The sequence below is a fragment of the Phalacrocorax carbo genome, chromosome 12 (genome assembly GCF_963921805.1).
Source record: "Phalacrocorax carbo chromosome 12, bPhaCar2.1, whole genome shotgun sequence".
Lineage (NCBI taxonomy): Eukaryota > Metazoa > Chordata > Aves > Suliformes > Phalacrocoracidae > Phalacrocorax > Phalacrocorax carbo.
The window spans coordinates 9,471,958-9,491,979 of NC_087524.1; the positions used below are offsets into that span (position 1 = coordinate 9,471,958).

General features: G+C 45.1%; 1 protein-coding gene across 3 annotated transcripts in view; it reads right to left on the reverse strand.

Annotated features, from left to right (window-relative positions):
- The window catches only part of SH3PXD2A (SH3 and PX domains 2A), a 270,198-nt gene that overhangs the window by 78,747 nt on the left and 171,429 nt on the right, over window positions 1–20,022 (reverse strand). The window contains exon 7 of one of the 3 annotated variants that reach the window (XM_064464087.1): window positions 6,726–6,773. The exons of 1 other annotated variant lie outside the window; for it this stretch is intronic. In XM_064464087.1, coding sequence (XP_064320157.1) covers window positions 6,726–6,773 — 48 coding nt within the window. Of the gene's footprint in view, window positions 1–1,665; window positions 1,849–6,725; window positions 6,774–20,022 lie in introns of those variants that run through there. One more of the 3 variants, XM_064464088.1, reaches the window with a different exon arrangement.

Here is a 20,022-nt window from a genome sequence, read left to right on the forward strand (position 1 = left end):
ATCTTCCTTCAGCCTATTTATGCAAGTAACACCTACAACCCCTACTTCCTTTTAGTCTTAAGATAAACACCAGTTCTCTAACCAGAAACAAAAGCTGTCACGGCCTTATGTTTATGCAGGTGCGTCAGCAGAGAATTCAGTTTGTGGAAAGGCAAAAGGAGGGACTAAACAGTGGCAAAGGGAGCAGGGGACATGCGGGAAGCTATTTGCTAAATAGAGACCCAAAATGTCTTCTTTCCTCTAATCTTCTAGACAGTTTTCTGGGAGTAGAGCAAGACAAAAAAAAACCCACCACCCGCAAAACACAACATTGGCTTGCTGGCAGGAGCAATGCTCATGTGATGCACATGCCCCTCCTAGGAACAAGGAGAGGACCAGGCTGGCAAACGCCCCACCATCAGCCACTGAGGTCGAGCCAGGGACCATGTGCCTGGGAACACCCTTGCCAGGAGACCCGGAGAAGCAGCACCTCAAATCTACCCCCGTAACTCTGGCTCCAAAAAAAGTGTGTTTACAGCAGTCCGAAAAGATTGATTATACCTGTACTCACATCTGAAACCCAGCAGGACTTAACAGTGCCATTTACTCGGTCCTGCCTTGGATACAGTACTCAGCGCAGGAGGATTTCTGTGTCACTACAGTGGCTGGTGCAACATATACAATTAAGAGACTCTTAACAGAAGCTTGTATAAGAATTACAGGGTTCCTATTAACACAAAAAAGATAGGGTGATAAATTCCGTGGTCTAGGAAGTAACCAAGGTCAAACTTGTTCGCTTACAGCTACAGCAGATCATGCCTAGAGGGTATTCCCTTTTGGAGGGGTGGGGTCCCTGTGGCTCCTGGAGCCATGCTTCCCCAGGGTTAGGTACTACACAGTGGGGAAGACTTCAGTAACAGTACAGGAGGAAAGAAGACAAACAGCTCCTCCCAGTAATTAAAAGCCTTAAGTATTTTCTGGGTAGCCTGGTTTAGGTTGTTACTATATTCCCTTCAGGCACAGTCAGTAGGGTAAAAAAGTTTAACCCCCCTCAGGCCTCCATCCCCCACAAGCACCTTTAGACGAATTATTCCTCAGTGACACTCAGGATCACACAGCATTTCTGGTATGTCAGACTGCAGGTTTTCCCCCCCCAAAGAGGATTCAAAAGAACAAGACAGGCAACACCACAGAGAGCACAGCACCAATTACACCCACTGCCGTGGGCTCTTCCGCATCCCTGCCAATTAGTTCAGGTCTAATTTGTAACACAGGACACAGCATTGCATTGAAGAGTAACAGCCTGCTCAGTGTGAAGCATGCCAGAGAAGAGGGATGCAGAGTGGCACAAGTTCCCCAGCAAGCTCACATGCACACTGCAATGCCCCTGACACACAGCCCCACTTTTAAAAAAGCCTCTTCAGCCCAGGCAGGAGAAACGGAGAGCAGAGTATAGGATAAGGCTGATGTGCCAGGCAAAGTTTCCCCCTCCTCTCCCCCAAAATAGCAGAATTAGTGTTTTGTTCAGCTCCAGCTTGCAAGCCCTCCCCGGAGCAGAGCGCACGATAGATCACTGGCTGAAATAAGAGTTTGCTTGCCTCTCCGTTTCTGTTTCCTGGTTAAAGTCTTGAGGATACCCCTCCTCCTCTCCATAGGGCTCCACTTTACAATCCTCCTGCTCCTCACCTCAGCGAATCCCTTCCTGGGGCTGGGCAGAAATGTCATCAGAGCTTGTCCGTGCCCCTCACAGCTGGCACTATTAAGTGACACAGTTGCACCCTGTCCCCTTCACCAGGCAGCAAGGAGGAAGCATTGTTCCTCCTGCTGTACTCAGACCGGCAACTCCTGTGAAAGCCTCCTAAATAAGAGCACAGGGCACCCGTTCCAAGCAGCGTCTTCCTCCTCCTCCTGTGTTGCAACAGCTAAGACCTATGATGGTTTTGCAATAGCCAAAAATTAAAACCACCAACTGGACTCCAAAAATAAAATCATCTGGATATGGAAATCTGAGACTCCTGATCTTTGCCAGAGTACTCTGTTGTTATCAGGCTATAAACATGTCTGCTCTTTTAATCCATACAGCACTCAGGCTTTTATATTGCCCTTTTATGATAATCAATCAAGTGTTTACAGATTCAGACTAAATGAATTAGTACTGGGTTGGTCAGTGGAAGTTTTGCACAAGCCGCCAAAACCACAGAAACGGTCAGTGAACACCATAAGGATGATTCACAGATGAACAACCAACTGCAGGTAGTCCAGCTCTTCCGACCCGGGCACAACTGCTGAGGAGACGTGCAGGGCCTGCACGAGGGGCCTCTGGCAGAAAGCATCCCGGGGCATCACAGCTTTCCATATGATAAAGTCAGAGCTTTGCACTTTTCTGCGCAGAGGGAGGAGTAACTGTGGTAGCTCGGATCTAGAGCTGTGGTTTCTTGTTAAAGCCAGTTCTTCATGGGTAAGCTTTTATATATCTCTGGAAAACTCCTTTTGGGGAGGGAAGGGAGGGGGGGAGGGGGAAGAATACCCAGGATAGCAGCAAGCCTACTTAAAATCCTCAAATCAGTCTATCCCCTCACAACAGTCATAAGTCCAGCTCTAAACACAGGGATTTTCTTCCCCTAAAAACTCTACCTTTCTTATCAGAAGGACCACATCACTATAATAAACAAACATATTAAAACTGCATATTTTCTTTAAGCCTTCCAGCAGTGATCTATCCCCAAGAATTTTAAGATAGAGAGCTTAGGTCTGCCTAAAAATTGGGTTAAGTGTTTAATGCACACAAGATAAAGAAAACCCCAGACTTTACCACGTAAAGCACACGAGATTACACAAGAGCTCACGATTTCACAGGGGTCTCAGAAAAGCAGTTCCTAAAATAACTAGTTCCTAGAGTAAGCAGTAGGATGAGAATGATGAAGCCTCCTACAAATCTCCTTGGGGACAATACAGATTCAGATCAAAACCATGTTTCTAAGCCTAAGGATCTCTCTTCTATTCAGTAGAGGGTTTTTTTTCCTGTTATGGATTTTTTTTTGTTGTTGTTCTTTTGCTTTTTGTTCTTAATGGGCCCTAAACAGTCAGGACTTTGACTCATCTCCTGGCTACTCCTGCACTCCAGCCTGTCACTATTCAGTCCCCCTCCCACTCACCAAAATTCAGGCTATATTTGCATATCAGTTATTCTTGGAGGTAAAAGGCTACTCACAGCTTGTGGCAATAGGAGAAAGGATTAACCTCCATCCCTTCTGCCAGACAGGAATCCCCCCAGTCCTAGCAGTGTTTAACTTCAGAGATCAACAGCTCCTCGTGTAGCAGTCCTGAGCCACAAAGCTTAGGGACAGGGACAGAAGTTCAGCACTACCCATAGTAACTAAAGGAATTCAGTGCAAGTCTAGTCCAGTCTCCAGGTCTTAACATTAAAACAATACTGGCAAAAATCCCTTTGCCTCATGATAGATGAAAATAAATACTTGGATAAGTCTATCACATGAGTTATTAATACACTAATTTCTGTAGTTCTTTCCTGAGCTCAGCCACGTAGCTCTTTTATGAGGAACTATGCAGTTCTATTGCATTTTCAGGGAAGAATTTCAGAAGCGGGTGACATCCTGCTATTAGGCAGAGATAGGATTGTAAGCAGAAAGGGAAGGGTTTGGATCTGACCAGTTAAGTAATTCAGAAGACTCAAAGCCAGAGAATTTCAGCCTAAAGCCTTGTCCAAATCCCAAAGAATGCCTGAGAATAAAACAAGGTTGAGCACCATGCACCCAGTGATGGCCAGGTCAGCATGCAAACCCTCTCACCCCTGGTTAGCAGCCATGATTAATTCATGAAAAAGTGAGCACCCATACAGACACCTCCCTCAACTCCGTAGTGCTCTGCAAGCACTGCAAGTACCTGAGGCAATAGCTTCCTTGCTGAGTAGCTTAAAACTCTAGTCTTTCTTGTTATCTTTCTGGCTATACATGCAGAAATCTGGTATAGATGGTCACTCTGTGAGCTGCATTAACTCCCTCCTGGCCCCCTGGGTTGCTGCTACAAACTGCTACACGGAGCCCAAGCCAACAGCACACATTGCTACCAAGAAGGGAATACGACCAGCAATCGTAGCACAAAGTTATCCTGATACCTGGATTCATCCCCCAGCATAATGTGCACGTAGCATTTTCTAGCACTTCTAAGAACCAAGATCTGCATAAGCCTTCAAGAGTTTGGAACAAGCGACAGCTTCAAGGTAGACTGTGGCTTCCAGCATCAGAGTACATGTCTGACACACAGATAAAACCAGGAGCAAAATGCAGTCCCCAGGTGGAGTGCATCAGGAACAAGCCTGGCCCATGGTAAATAGGAGGCACTCTCAAGCAAGTGCTCCTGTTCAGTTCTTCCTTTTTTACAATCCTCAGCAGCATTTCCAACAAAATCCTGACAAACGGAGAAACTCAGTGCTGGCCTTTGCCAAGTGGAGCTTGTTAGTCTCAGGGCTTTTATTTTTGATCTGCTAGGTTTTAAGACAGAGCCAAGAAAAATTAGAGGCAGGAGGGTAAAAGGGAAAAAAAAAGTTCAGCCTTCTTTCTACTCCTTGGAAAGTTGGCTCTCTGAACAGCAATTCCAACCAACTAGGTTACAGGTAGCAACAGTTCAGAATACTAAGCATTTTGCACACAGATCTGTTAAACGGCTTGGAGATTTTCACACAGCTGCAAGACAGGGTCTTCCACCAGGCTGAAGTCACCTATATACTCTGGCATTTGCCCTAGCCCTGCTCAGCAGTGCAATGCATTCACATCACTCCACATAGCATGAAGCAGACTAGTCAAGGAATTTAACAGCAGTTGGGGTGACCCAAAGTAGTGCCCCACCACAGCACTTCTCAGGTTCTGGCTGTATGGCACCTATCTTTTTCCCCAAGTAGGAGATTAAACCAGCTACAATCCTCAGTCAGAGTCTCCTCTTTGTTGAGCATGTTCATGCCCTCAGCAGGACCTCAGGCAGCATGAAACTGACTTCTAATCTCCAACCCCCAGCCTAGGACACAGATATTTACTACATAGATAAAGACCATATTCAAATTCAAGTCTGCTCTGCCAGCCTGCCCATGGCAGGTCTGCGCTAAAAAGTAGCTGTGTTGGAAACTGGGGTTTCATCTGGATGAGAAGTAAACTGAAAGGCCACATGAACTGGAACAACATAGGGAGCTAAGAACCTGCCAGACACACCAGAAGTCTTCTGAGCAGGACTATGTATCAATATTCACCTCCTTGACCACCACGCAATGCAATTAATCACTTAGATCTGCCCTATCATCATGCACAGATTTTTTGAAGCCAAATTAGCAACATGCATTTAGCTAAAAGCAGTCAGCAGAAGAGACGTTTATATCTATTAAAGACTTCACTTCCTTGCCCTTCAAGAAGGATGAAAGCCTTGGCATTCAATTATTTTAGATATCACAACATCTGTTAGGACTGTTTCATGTAGAGTCAGAGAAACCCAACCCTCACCCTGCAGCCATGTAGTCTGAGGGCTTCTTGTCATTCTTCCCAAGCGACACCACCTCTTCCGTCTCTTCCTCAACACATTTCTCTCCCGCTCAGTCTCATTCTATTTCTCTGTCTGAACTCCTTGGTGACCTATCAACCACTAGGCTCCCGTGACTGAATACTTCAGATATTTCTGCACTTTTATACCCAACTACCACCCTGAAATTAGACCTGCTCTGCTATGATCAGGCAGAACCCCCCCAGGGATATATTAAATTTCTGTCAAGGAGAACATTTCTGAAATCACAGCAGTCTTGCTTACTAAAAAAACTCAGACAAGCAAGCACTCATCCATTGAGGATGGTGGGATTTCGTTCACATACTTTGAACAGGGCATGAACTTGAATATTTACCAAACCAGGTACAGAGAGCAGCAGGAGTGTTTCCATCTTCCCTTCCCTTGAGATCTTAACCACCTGGGTGACCAGGCCAGCATCCTGTACAGACAGGGGGTCTATGGCTCATGGTCATTTTTCTTAAGTCTGAAGGAAGAAAAGACCTCTTCTCTGGTATTCCATGTCAGGTGACAAATGTCTGAAGAAGAAATCCACTTGTTACTCAGGAGAATTCCCAATTCTTTATTCTGGAAAGCTTAGTTTTTTGCATTGTATTGGACAACTACTGCCTAGACCTGTCACCTCACCTAGAGGTTGTTTCCCCACTCCCTCCTCGTGACAGGAGCCTGATGCTCCTATGAAAATTTTGCATCTTCCTCAGAGTCTCATGTTTTCCATATGAAACACTTTTTACTAACTGTGAAAAAGCAAGAGAGCATTTCAGAAGAACAAATCACACAGTCATGTTTCTTTCCTTTATCTTGACCCACAAGATTTCTCACTTTCTCCTCCTCTTCTCTCCTCTACCCTACATGGGGTAGTGAGAGAGCAGCTGTGCAGGTACTTAGCTGTGGCCAGGGTCAACCCACCATGAGAGGGGATGTTCTCTTGGACTGCGGCAAGGAAGACATAACACAGCCAACTACTATCACTGTTAGCAGCAACATTAAGGTGAAGCGGCCATCAGAAAAGCAAAGCTCTCCCTTATCAGAAATCATGCATCATGAAATACCAATACACAAGCAGACGACAGATCCTGGACATCAACTGTCAGACTCACATTCAAGACAACTTCAAAACCACACAGTGAACTACAGACTTCTCTTTGTAATAGCATGCAGAACAAGACGACATGAGACTTTACCTGGAGCAACACTCTTTTTTGGAGTCTCAGACAAACTGGACATCCAAACTTGAAATCCAAGAAGGCAGCCATGAAAAGAGAAAGTAATTAGAGAAACAAGAAAACAGTCATATCAGGAAGTTTGAAAGTTAGTCAAGACAGCTTTGAAAGAAATGTTAAGTTTTTCTCAACAGTGGTGTTGGCGTGAGTGGACTCAGTTAAAGGTCAAGTCATAAGAACTGCCCGGTTAATTTTTGTGTTTTAGGGGACTTGTAGAACTCATGAAACTGATCTGCAGTGATCTGATTTTGAGATCTTGGAATAAGATATGCTCTGAGCTTATTCCCAATAGGACAGGGAATGCATACCAAGAAAAAGTTTGACTTATTAAGCCTCAGACCTGCAAAAGTATTTAGCTTTGCAGCTGTTAATGATCCCCAAAAGACCAACAGGCAACTCAGAGATTGAGCTTAGCAAACACATGCAAGTTTCTACAAGCACTTGCATTTTGTTACCCTCGAATAGCATTAAAGAAAATAACAATAGACAAATAAGACTCCATGGAAGAATGCAAAGCTCCAGTAAAGGTACATTCAAGGTGTAACTAGAAGAAAATATATTTTTAGTGAATGAATATGAGGCAGAAACCTGGCTACGGAAAAAGCTAACAGAGTTGCTACCAATGAGGTAAAAAGATTTCTCTCCCCTCCTCCATGAAATTAAGTGCAAATACTTGGCTTGGGATTCTGGGAATAATCTTCAAATGTTAAGGAGTGGGGCTTTTTTTGTTTGTTTGTTTGAATACACCAGAAGCATGTTTTAAGAGTTAATAGGTTTGCCCCCATTTCAAAATAAGAACCAGTAAATATTCCCCTTCTGTGGGATGAGGGAGATAAGGACAGCTGTTACTCTCACATTGCCAGGGAGAAGAAACAAGGAGAGGTGTTTACGTGATAGGCTAAGAATTTCCTAAATTCTGACAAACAATTCCAAAATGCAATTTTAAAGAACTCATTTGCAATAGGGACCCAGTTCTGGACCCATCAGTTTAACAGCAGAAGATCACTCTTCAATCACCTGGAGAGAGAGGGGCAAGCTATACCAGTGGCCTTGTCCATTTGACTTGTTATTGTGTTTTGAACCTGCAGAATATCATCAGGACAGCCAAATATCAGTAATAGATTCCCATACATAACCGAGAAATTGCTAGCATGATACAAAGCACGAGAAACAGCTTTAAAACCTTCCTACTGGAAACCAGAGGTCCAAGAAACACATTGCTGCATTTCCTCAGCACTAGGAGAATGATGAGGTTTTGAAATCCTTTCTTTAAATCAGGCACACAATTTTCATTGCATTAGAACAAAACTGGAATTCAGATGGATTTGGCGCTTTGCTTACTTTTCAGTAAGTTCTCAATAATGACAGTTGGAGAAAAACCTGCAGTCTTACAACCATCTAACTCCCAAACCTATGCGCTGCAGTGTCACAATACAGTATAAAATACACCATGGTAAGTTACAACAATTTACTTCAGATTACCATTAAAAAAAGGCTCTACACTGGTAGAGTACAACAGGAAATCATCTGGCAGCATAACTTGTGCTTATGAGGCAGTATACAGCATGTTTCTATTACAGACTATGGGCATGCACGGGAAAGGGTGTGAAGGAGTTGTCAGCAACCTGTCTGTTTGGTTTTGAATAGACTTCTACTGCCTTCAGGAACAGGATTATGAACTTCAGTCAGCTGTCAGATCTTTCTCCAGACAGAAGAACCTGAATATGGCAGTGATAAAGTAGAAGATGTATTGCAGGAACAACTGGGAAGACTTCAAAGTTTGCCCCAGTCCAAGGTGGCAGCAAAAGGCTGAAACAGCCAATTAAAGATAGAGGGAATGAGCTGCACTTAACACAAGCTAAGGGCTACCCTGGATCTGTCCGCCCAAGAAAAGAGGGAGTTTAAACCTAGATCCACAGTAGCCACATCTACAAACACCCTGTGTGAGATCTCAAGGAACAAAGCTCACCATAAAAACCAATTGTTAGCTACTAACAATTTTTTTTTTTTTTTACAAAGTATTTTTTTTCCTTGTCAAAATCATTGGTCTAAGCCAAAATAAAAGGGGCAATCTAAGTATTAACTGGTAAACAATCCCACAAGTCCCCAACGTGGGCTCCCTGGCCCAAGCAGCACTTCTCAGCTGCCCCAGCCTGACAGCAGCTAGATGTGGATGAGGTTGCTTCTGAAGCAGAAGACAGCTAGCATATTTCAGCTGCTCCTGCACATCTGCTTAGCATTAAACTTCCTTCTTGGGGATTTTTTTTTTTTTTTAATTCCAAGACATTTAAGCTCTAATTGCTACCAGCTTCTAAGAGTTCCCCCTACAAATAATAAAAATATCAGACATTAGTGATGGATTCCACTTCACAGAGAGCTCAAACGAAGAGCCATGGATGGAGCCAGAGTACGGCAAAGAGGTCAAAGGCCCCAGAAGCATGCTGTGCCTGAGCCAACAAAACACAAGCTTTGAACGGCCCTGGGTTTCCCCTTTAGGACAGAGTTTTACTGGAATTCTGCATGGGGCTTGGAGCCGGTTTCCAATGGGACTGGTAACAGTAAACGAACAAACCCTCGCTTCCTGCCTCTCCTCTCCCCTGTCGCCGCACAGCCGAGCGCCGGCTGGTCTCAGATGCCTTGGAGGTGGGTGGGTGGGGGAATCTCAGTATTTGGAAGGGACATTAAAGTTGCCTGCTCAAAGCAAGCCACTCCTAAGGCAATGGCATCCCAATTCAGCTCCTAACAGCAACCCCCACAGCCCTTGCTGCTGGCTTCAGCTGGAGCCAGAACAAACCCCTCCAATTGGAATTATTTTTAAAAGCTCAAAAGAAACATGGGTCCATAAATTACAGCTAAGCCACAGGGCCAAGGCGGTTGTGAATAGCACAGAGAAGGCTCCCCGGCAGAGCCACACTGCACAGAAATAGCAGCAGAGCAGGCGTGTCACTGGAAGCAGCTGCTGAGCCCCATTGCATCCGAGCTGCCCCCAGAGGTGGGCAACCCCGGGACAGGTCAGCTGGGCTCCTCAGTTGGGGAAGGAAAGGAAGGAGCTGGCGGGGGGTGGGGGGTGGGGCCAAAGGCTTTAAAGACAGAATTCAGCTGGTTGCTGTAGTGAACAAAACACATGAAACTGATTATTTCAGATTTCACCAGAAGCTTTTCTGCTGCCAACGAGACTGGTTTGTCTGCTGCTTCTCCCACCACTGGCAAGAGAACAGGCACCAGACTGCTGGGGACCAATGCTTTACGCTTGCAATACAGCCTCACTCATCTCATTTAGCAGCAGACTATTTGTCTTGTGTGCAGTTAGAACAGAACAAGCTTCAAGGAAAACCTACAAAAGCTATAGTCAGTCTGGAGTTGAATGCACAAGATCAGTGCTACCGCAATCCAGGAAATGCCACATTCATGGTTCACGTCAGTACTGTACCTCCAGCTGGGTCCCTGGTCCAGCAGGTGCACAGAAACTCCTCCTTCACAGGCATTTTAGCAGTAGCTACTGACGCAGGTCTCTCTTTGTCAGTAACATTGCTTAAAGTGTTCAGTACAATGTTGAGCCCAGCATCTGTTATTTAATACTGCTATAAAGGCCAGAAGGAACACCCTCCTAAAGGTCCACAGGTTGCCTATTGCTGGGGCTATCAGGGACCTTTAAAACAAACTTTTTTAAAAAAAAAGTAGTGTCTGTATAGCTGTCTAGCCTGTTAAGCTAGATATTTCCCAACAATACTGCCACAGCAATTCTGGGGAATTGGATCATACTGGTCATGAGTCCCAGCGTGGTTGTAGTACTGACCATGTAGCCCTTGTCCCAAATGATTTCTGTGCACAGCTGAGAAGCTAGCATGGACCAAAGCAAGTCCCAACAAGTGATCTGATGTGGCTACCTTAATCTGGAGGATAGAGAGAGTTTAATTATACAGGCATGACCTGTTCTATGGAAGTTGCCTTCCATAGGGGATAACAGTCCTGGGTCCATTTAATTAATAAAACTTTCGTTCTCATGAAGCTCTACCTTAAACGTCACCTAAGAATACTGCAGCTGTTAAGGCACAATAAAATACTGAGAAAAGGGTTATAACAAGTGGCCATACAGAAGAGATGCTAATACCTGAAAAAGACTGCCTCTTTCCAACAGCAATCAATTCTGAGGTCATTAGTCCTCTCCGTGAGGAGGTACTACTGGCCCTGTTATTCAGGGACGACAGTGGTGAGTGCAGCTGAGCATTTTGCAGATTCATCTCCCAGACATACACCCTTCTTGTCTTAATTGGAAGGGTGAAAAGAGACTAAGCAGTGCAGTCTTAGCATAAACTGAAACTATACTGGTGGGAAGTCAATGATCAGTGCTCCACTCCACTTCAGAGGACTTCAAGCAGTGGTCCAGTAACTGGCAGTAACTCCTCAGACTGGGGCTGGGGGAAGTAAGTCCTTCTTCTATTCATCACCGTTCAAATAAAAGGCATTAAGAGAAGCATGGGGGCGTTCTCATCCCAACAGTGGTATTTGATAAGTCAGCCAGAAGTGAGCTGACCAGACTGTTCCTAAGAAATGGATGCTTCTAAAAAGTGGCTTAGAGCCTTGTTCACTGTAATGTTCATGTCATATGGTAGAACAAAAACCAGAAATTAAGCCTAGATCTAGATTTTGGAGGTCAAGCCTGCCAAGGAGTTGGTATAAGTGAAGTTCTATGTTGTTGTCCTGGGCCCTCAGGTGGGACACCTTGCTGCCCAGAGCAGGTAAGGAACCCCAGGGGGTCAGGCAGAGTCTACTCAATCCCTCCTCTGGCTCCTCCAGAGCTTCTTGCTGCGATTTTGCCTCCACTTCTCCCCTCATTGCTTCCTTTCTGCCCTCTTCAGACAACCTGAGGAACAACCTCCTCCCCCTCCTCACAAGGTGAGGCTGGCCATGGACACAACCAAGAGCAGGAAGCTCAATGAGGAGCTTCAAAACGGTGGGGCTTGTTTCTGCTCCCATCTGCAGACAGAGCAGCATGCTCAGTGTTCCCCCAAGACCCTTGTGAACCACCTCCAAACCCTTCATCCCCCAGATCCTCTGTCAGCCTGGCTCCAGGTTTCTCTCTCCTAGCCCCTTCCCCTTCAGGTGGAGCTTGATACTTTGGTTAAATGTCAAGGCAACAAGATGCAACAGTACTAGCCTAGAGGAGCAAGAGAGAAATACTTGGTGTTGCTAACCTCCCCCAGGAATGGAAGTACTTTTATCAGAGAATTACTCTAATACAGAGTCTACATGTAGCTCTACAATGTGACCGTAAAACAGCTTGGAAAGAGGAAAAAATGCAGATGAGCCTTAATCTGAATTGGAACCCTTTTCACACATTCCTGGCTCACACAATTAAGTCATTCAATTAGGCAGAGAACAACAGATAGCCAGAGAAATGGGAGGATGGCACAGAAACATTGCTTAAGCGTTTTGATCTATTTCAAGCACTACTGCTCAAGGCACCCCGTTGAACCATGCCATTGATGTTTCTCCCTCCAGGCTCCACAGGGACCTAAACAAAAACAACATTTGTGCCCAGTGCCTGACCCAGGCTGGGCCTGGTCAGCTATTACACTTCCTAGGTACCACGACAACAGATTTATTTGCTACTGTGATTGCTGGGCAAGCAGCAGCCACCCCTGTCCCTCACCAAAATAGCTTAAATAAGCTTTTCTTGCTCTCATGTCTGTGGGATGCTGATGATGCATCATGTTTAAAGCAAGTGTTTTAAGATAGTCCTTGAAGAAATAGAGATATAGTCAATTCTTTCCCACTGGGGGACTGTGTTTTAGACTACACCTCTCATCCCTGCAGAGATACCTCCTCTTCTATATACTTGAAGCAGAAGACCACCTCCACTCCGCATGCCATCTGTTCAAGAGGCAGTATCTTAACGGGCTACATATTGAAAAAATATTTGTCTAGTAGATTATCAAACATGTAAATCCAGCTAAAGCGCATGAGTAAGAGGATTGGCAGCAGGCATTAAATAAGACCTTTAATTTTAGTCCTATTCACCAAGTTCAGCCCCATCACGAACAGCCTGTGCAGGGCTTGTACTCGGGAAGATGCACTGCATTTGTGCAGGGAGTGGGGGCAGATGTGCTGAGCTGCAGTGATGAGCGTAGCAAGCACCTTCTTCTCCTTGGCAGGAGCAGCTGCTCCGGGAGCTGCCAGGGCTCCTCGCCTCCCTGGCACCACACAGCAGACCAATCTCAGACCACTTCCACTTGCCACGTAAGCAGAGCTGCCTGGCGTACAACTAGACCCACACACACTGCTTGGAAAATGTTCACATCTGGCTTTCACGTGACTCAAGCGTGCCTCAAATTCATCATCTGGATAACTTGCTCCTGCAGGGGAGAAATCCATAACCAGAGAGCCCTTTCCCGAGTCAGAACAGAGCAGCAGGGTGAGAGGATCATGTGCTCGACAAACTGCACAGTGACACACTCACCAGCTGCATTTCCACAGCCCCATACAGTCCTTCATCCTTTCTAAAAGTATAAACATAAAGAAAACTTAGTCCCAGTTTTCTACTGTTTACTTCTGCAAAAGCCCATCCTAATCCCATTCGCAGACCCAGAAGTATCCAGGATTGTTTAGTTTTTGTTCTGGCAGCCATAGCTCATATTAACTCTTTCCACATGGCAAGCAAGGACTGCTTCCCACATGATCACTGTGATATAGTCCCTGCACATACAGTTTTGTAACAGTTCCCAGTTTTGCTAGGAAGTGCCTAGAATATCTGAATACTAATCCACATCTACAGCTGTACAAACCAAGAGCAATCACCCCTCCAAGAGAAAAACCAGCCTCCAACAGGCTGAGGAGGAGAGCAGAGAAGCCCCAGCTGGTTGCACTTCCTAAGTCACAGGTATGTACGCACGCTAGGACTCATGCATGTCTAGGGTGGAGGGGGGGAAGCAAAAGTCCAAGTGTGAAGAAGACATGCTGCCAAGCACAGAAAAAGCACTGCAGCATTGGCAGCAGACTGGAAATAACCAATCAATGCACATGTTATAAGTGATGTTTCCAGCCATCTCCGGTTAAATGAGCCACTCCATCTAGAGCAGACTGGTGAAGATTCTGCCTGTCACACAGCCTGGACTCAGGCTGGCCAGAATGTGACAGGCATAAAACCATGCACAAAGCTGAAGGGACTTCGGGAGCACTATTTTAGGAGTGAGTCCTCTCAATAGCCTAAGGGCACACACTCTGCCGTTCAGGTTTCCTTCTCACAAGAGATTCAAGTTTCAGGTGCTCACCAGCCTGAGACTAAGTTATCTAAAACACTCAGGTAAGAGGTCTGCTCTTCTCAGCCAGCCAGTCCTGTCCGTGCCATGTACAGACTCCTGCAAAGGCTGAGGATCATCACCCTCCACTCCAGATCCCAAGTACATTTCTCACCTGCTTTATCTAACATGCCAAAAGCAAAATCCAATACCGCACAGTTCTCTGTGCAAGAGAGGAAAAACCCACGCAGGCAGTGTTAATACCATCTGTCACCAACAGACAGAGGATGAAGGCAGAACAGGAGCAGATGGAGAATAGAGAACTCCTTAAAACCACAGAAATACCATTACATCCCCTAAGGTACCAAGTGCTTTCTCAGCACTCAGCTGAAGGCTCTCAGAAGCATTTGCAAGGGTGCATGCTGTTCTGCCATGGCTGTGCTTGAGCCACACCTCATACTTGCAGTCCTTCCCTGCCTGCCCAGCCTCCCTGCTCTCTCTCCCCAATGTGGAGCTCTACACAGCATTGACACTGAACTGAGAACAGCAAGAACACAGATTCATTTCCCTAATCCTGTACCCTGTCCCCTCACTTCAGTTTAAAAGCCAAGGAGCAAAACAAAAACCCACACAACAGACAAACAACTCTTCCTCTCTTATCCCATCTTCCTCCTACCCCAGCATATGGGCCACCCAGAGACAACAGCGATCCTATACATCTAATGGGCCACATGTCTTGTCAGCAGAAAACTGAAGCAGTGCAGAATAAGTATCCTATCTGCTCTTCTCTTCAGTAGCCTCAGGCAGAAGTCCAAAGCATTGCAGTTTAAACAGCGACTTTAAAAATATGGTGTACGAGGAGAAGTGTGAGATCAGTTTCCTCCTGCCAGAATGCCACAGGCTGGATTTGGAGTGTGTGACTGGAGTGGACAGATTCACATCTTGACTGAAGATACAGAATTGGGTCACGCACACACAGATGCTGCAAGGGGATGAAGTCTACCTGACTTAGCTGAAGCTCCTCCTCAAATCCCACTCTCTGCCAGCACACCTGAGAACAGAACAATAGCCCTGCTTTGGAAAAACAAAACAAAACCAAAACAAACCAAAAAACAAACCAACCCCCTACAAAAAACACCCATGCAGAGTGGATATTCCTTCAAGTATATGAAGAGCTTTTTTTTTTTTTTAACAAGCCTGTTAAAAAAAAATCAGGAAAGAAAGTGAACTGTTTTGGGAATCACTACATCAGACAAAAGCCAATAAACTGAACAGAAGTTAGAGTTCAGTGAATTCATTAGCTGATGAAGAATAATTCTCCATCATGAGAAGAGGAAGCTCCATCATCAAGGACTGACCTGACGACACACATTGAGATCATTAACTACTAACTCCTTCCAAAGCCAGGCCCAAGATGTACATCCTCAGTAATTATATGCTAAGGTTTGTTTGGTCCTCAGTTGCTATGCTTCTGCCTACTCTATCCTTCTTTTATTACCAAATCCTTTATCTCCGTTAAAAAAAAAAAAAGGAAAAAAAGAGAAAAGCTATGTGAGAACCAAAATGTTCTGCCAGAATTTGCTGTTTTTAAATTCCATGCAGTAATTAGTACATACAGCCAAGAAGGTTAATCGTATGATGGGGGAATGGGTCCTGATATCTGTTCAAGAGCAATCCTGTCAGTACATGCTTGTGAAGTTACAAAATAGCATCTGGCAAACTACCTTGTCCAGCCATCATCAACATGCCAAATGACACCAAGGAGCCAGTCCACCATTGCTGTTTCTGCATTAATTGTAGGAAACAATGCAAGGAACATAGCACACACATGTGATTCATCAGGACACAAACAAGAGCACGTGCTTCAGTCTGCAGGGATCATGTCGTACCACAGATTTCTTACAAGGATTAAGACACCAAGCCCAAGCTATGTGGTTTAAGATGTTCCTGGGACCTTGCCATGGGCTTGGACAAACTTAGATCCCCATTCACCACCTTAAAAAAAAAGAAAGAAATAACCTTCCAAGCTGAACCTTTCATTTCAGATGGAATATAGGGAGGCAGACTTTAGAGACAAACACCAAGGAGAGCAGAATGACTCAAACTAACATTTGACTTAAAAAACCAAGCAAAACAACACACAAAGAAAACCCACAAATCACCACATTCTAGCTTTGCTGCTATCACCAGGGTTCAGCTTCAGTAAGCAATAACTAACTGCCTGCTTTGTTACTTATGGACTCAAAGCAGGTAGCCCCAAGACATCGTCACCACCCTGACAGAAGATGCATTGCCTCCTGCTTGGATTCACCATGCTAGTTAACTGGATTTTTCAACATCTTTAGTAACACACTCTTAGATTTGGCCCCTTTGAAAACTCATTTAAAAAGGTTCAGGCTTCCTCTGGCTGAGAAGGGAAAACTGAGACAGATTTAACAGCCAACTGAGTAAGTTAATGCATGCTTTACAGCACACTTGCAGTTGCATTCACAGCTCTTCTAATATTTAAAAGGGCATCCACCACTCCAGATGACATCCCATCAATACAGCAACAACCTTAAGGCAAAGGAAAGGTAGCACTGTGCTTCTTTTGGAGATGTCTGTCCTTTTTCCTCCACTGCAGCCATCTCCCACAAATAACAAAATATCTGCCAGGGCTAGAGGCTGTACGTTCACTCCTCTCCCTGTACCCATGTCCTGCTAAACGCCTGTTGCAGAGCTATGAAGCTGGCAGAGCGCTCCACACTAACCTGCACCAAAGCTCTGTTCCTAGGGTCAGCACCTCAGTCCTGCAACAGGTAGGGCCAGCTCCAGCCACGCAGCCTTGCTGGTCCAGCTAATGGCTCACACATTTGTAACCTTGTTGAATGATTAAGCACAGAAGGGCTAGCACACACCATTCATTTTCTTCATATCACCTCAAAGGAGGCAGTTCAAACTGAAGTTAAGAAAATAAAGCTCATTTATAAAAATAAAAGTGAGACATGCCATGGAGCTGTAAATGCAGGCTAGACATATGCAGTGTGACAGGACCAGAAAGGTTAAGCTTTGAAATGATGAGCATAGCTCAGCTGTAAAGACAGAAAAAGCCAAAAGTTAAACCATTTCCCTTCATAATTACGAAGGAAGCAGAAAAACTACCCCGATAACTCAAAGAAACAGGATTTAAAGCATCTCTCTGAAGCTGACAGAGCACGCATCCTCAGCGTGCGAGAGCAAGGAAAAGGGTTTCCCTAATAATGAAGCATTAGGCTAAAGAAACAACTCTTGCTGTCAACTCCACCTGTAAGCCCAAAGCAGCAATCCCACAAAGTGACCAGCCATGAGGGCCCTTGGTGTTGTTACAATGATCTGCTTGTTTTTCACCTGGAGGCCCCACTTCCATCTTTGTTGCAACTCTCTCAACTCCACTTAACTTCCCCATTGAAGGAAAAAGAGAGCATTACAGATGTTTCTATAAAAAGTTTGAGAAGTAGCTTCCAACAGACTCTGAAGGTTTTATTTACTTGCCAAGAGATACATCCTTCCTAGTTTTAGATTACAGGAGGGAAAGGAAGCAGAGATTGTTGCCTGGGTGCTGCCATATTCTGCTAGTCCAAAAACTGAACGTGGGAACCAAGTTGAAGGATAGTTCTCTCTGCTGAGGAAGACAAGCCTCATCAGCACCCTCACCAAGGCAACACCAGCTTGGACCAAATTGTTAAGTTAATATTCTAAGTGCTCAATTACAGGGGCTATTTAAATAGACTTCAGCTGGCAGACTCAGCCAAAGTACAGCCAGTTTGATGCAGGCAGGGTCTGATCAACTACAGAAAGGAGACACTGCGGTACTGATGGAGCCACAGTTGATTTTTGTTTGGTTTTGGGTTCAGGGTTTGTTTTGGTTTTTTTTTTTTAAGTGTATTCCCCTCACTTGGAGGCACATCCTACTGCCTAGGAACAAGGTGCTAGAGAAAGCTGCTGAGCAGCAGCTTGAGGCCAGCTGTACTCCCAGCAGTAAGCAGGGCAGTCAGAGCAGTGGGATTGAGCAAGCAGTAGGGGGTTTTTGTTATGATTTCAGAAGTGTGTGGCCAGCAGTGCTCCTCTTAGTGTACACTGAGAGCAGTAAGCACAAAGGGTTGGCCACCTACCAGGCAGGCAGAGATCCATGCCTTAGCTTTGAAAGCAAAGGTGAATCAGCATCTCTTCTGCCAGGTCTGACCCTACTGTTAGCAAGGAGAACCCCTCTCAGTAATTGAGGAGCACTGAGACTTAGTGTGGAAAAGCTGTAGAGCCCACACCAACTCCCTATTGCCACCAAACACCGGGTCCCAGATGCTTGCTTCGGCTTCATGATGGGGGAATCTGACAAAAACTTTGGCTTGAAACCAGCCAAGAAACATTCTCAGCAAGGGAAGAGGGCATGATCATCATGCTCCTAGAGTCTGAAACTTGTTCTAGCCAGCAGAGGGGGGTGTGTGTGGGGACATCTTTGGGGAGAAAGATACTCCAACTGGTTTTACAAGCCACATCAGGATTAGCAGATGTCTCAAGGGTTAATTAGTTCACCATGCACAGATGGTAGCTGGTAGGGTTTGCAGAGTGGATTAACCTAATTTGTGGTTTGTAATGTACCATGCAAATATCCATTACTAGACTTGCAGCAATTCTGCCCTTATTTTGATTTGAGGAGAGAAAACCACACAGTGGATGCTTGCACAGAAGTAATGCCTGTTTTGAGTGACAAATGAGTTGTTCACTTGGTTAATGCAATGAACAATTGGAGTCTTAAAAGTAATTCCTTCCCTTTTTGCTACAGAGGGTCTTCAGAGAGACCTAGACAAGACCATTTGTTGTGAGCGTACAGAATATGCCCATGGTAACCACTCCTTACACTTGTACTGAGGTCTCTTTGGCACTGACAGATGGTCATAGAGCAACAATTCAATTGCCTGGAAATATGAAGGCAGCTTTCTGAAGCAGCTCTGCAGCATGTCAAATAAAGCCCTACAAATCCAAGGTAACAGCACATGTGGCAGTTCAGGCCACAGCAAACACCCAAACCTACGCAGAGACTCAGTTGCTTCAAGTCTCTGAGCCAACTGCAGGTTAAAGCACTTATAATTATATCATATCCAAGTAAAGGGCTGCATGTTTATATAGCACTTTTCATAAGAGGAAGCCTGGCTCAGAGCTATTGTGCAGAGGTGCCCTGTGTCAGTTCAAGACTCCCTTCTGTTTAGTTAAGGATGGGCCACACTGTTGCATTTGGTTCAGAAGGTCTTGAATGTTTACAACCAGTACCAGCTGCAGTGATAAACGTTTCCATAACTCCTATTAAACTCTGAACTTCTTCAATTTTTCCCTGCTCTAAGGGGCAAGCACAGGACTAGCTAGACACACTCTCTGGCAAGGCAGAGGTCAGAGTAGAGGTGATGTTGGCTGTCAGAGACATTCCCCAAATGTTTCTGCGATTGGCCACGCTCATGTCATGCCTGCACATGCCCAAGACACAGCAGCTGTGGGATTCCTGCTGGACAGCATGGGACAGCCGAGCTCACACCCAAAAACCTCCTCCCAGAACATCTCTGGTGAAGACAGAAGATGTATTCACAGGTCTGATTTATTGGTAGGTGCTTGCATTTAAAAGTGCCTATTTGTCTCTTCGTTAAGACTAGTGTCTGCACCTACGGAAAAAACTATGTTTCAAAGTTATTTGTTATCTTAAAAGTCTCTCATAGCACACCCTAGAAATCTGTGCTTATTTACCCCATCACTTGGTCAAGTGTTATAAAGCTGGTCTTTGTTACAGGCTGTAACTACCAATTCCCTTGGCATATTTCTTTGCTCATTGTACACGCACTCCCACAATATCCAGCTCCAAAAAGAAAGAAGCATTCCACCGCTGCTCTGAAATCAGGCAAGAAGATGGCTGAGAACAGAGTCTCTTTATGCAGCTCGCTTTGGTCACAAAGCTGCTTCACATTCCTCTTCACACAGGGTAAGCAGAGAAAGAGCGTCCCTAAACCCCACTACTTCCA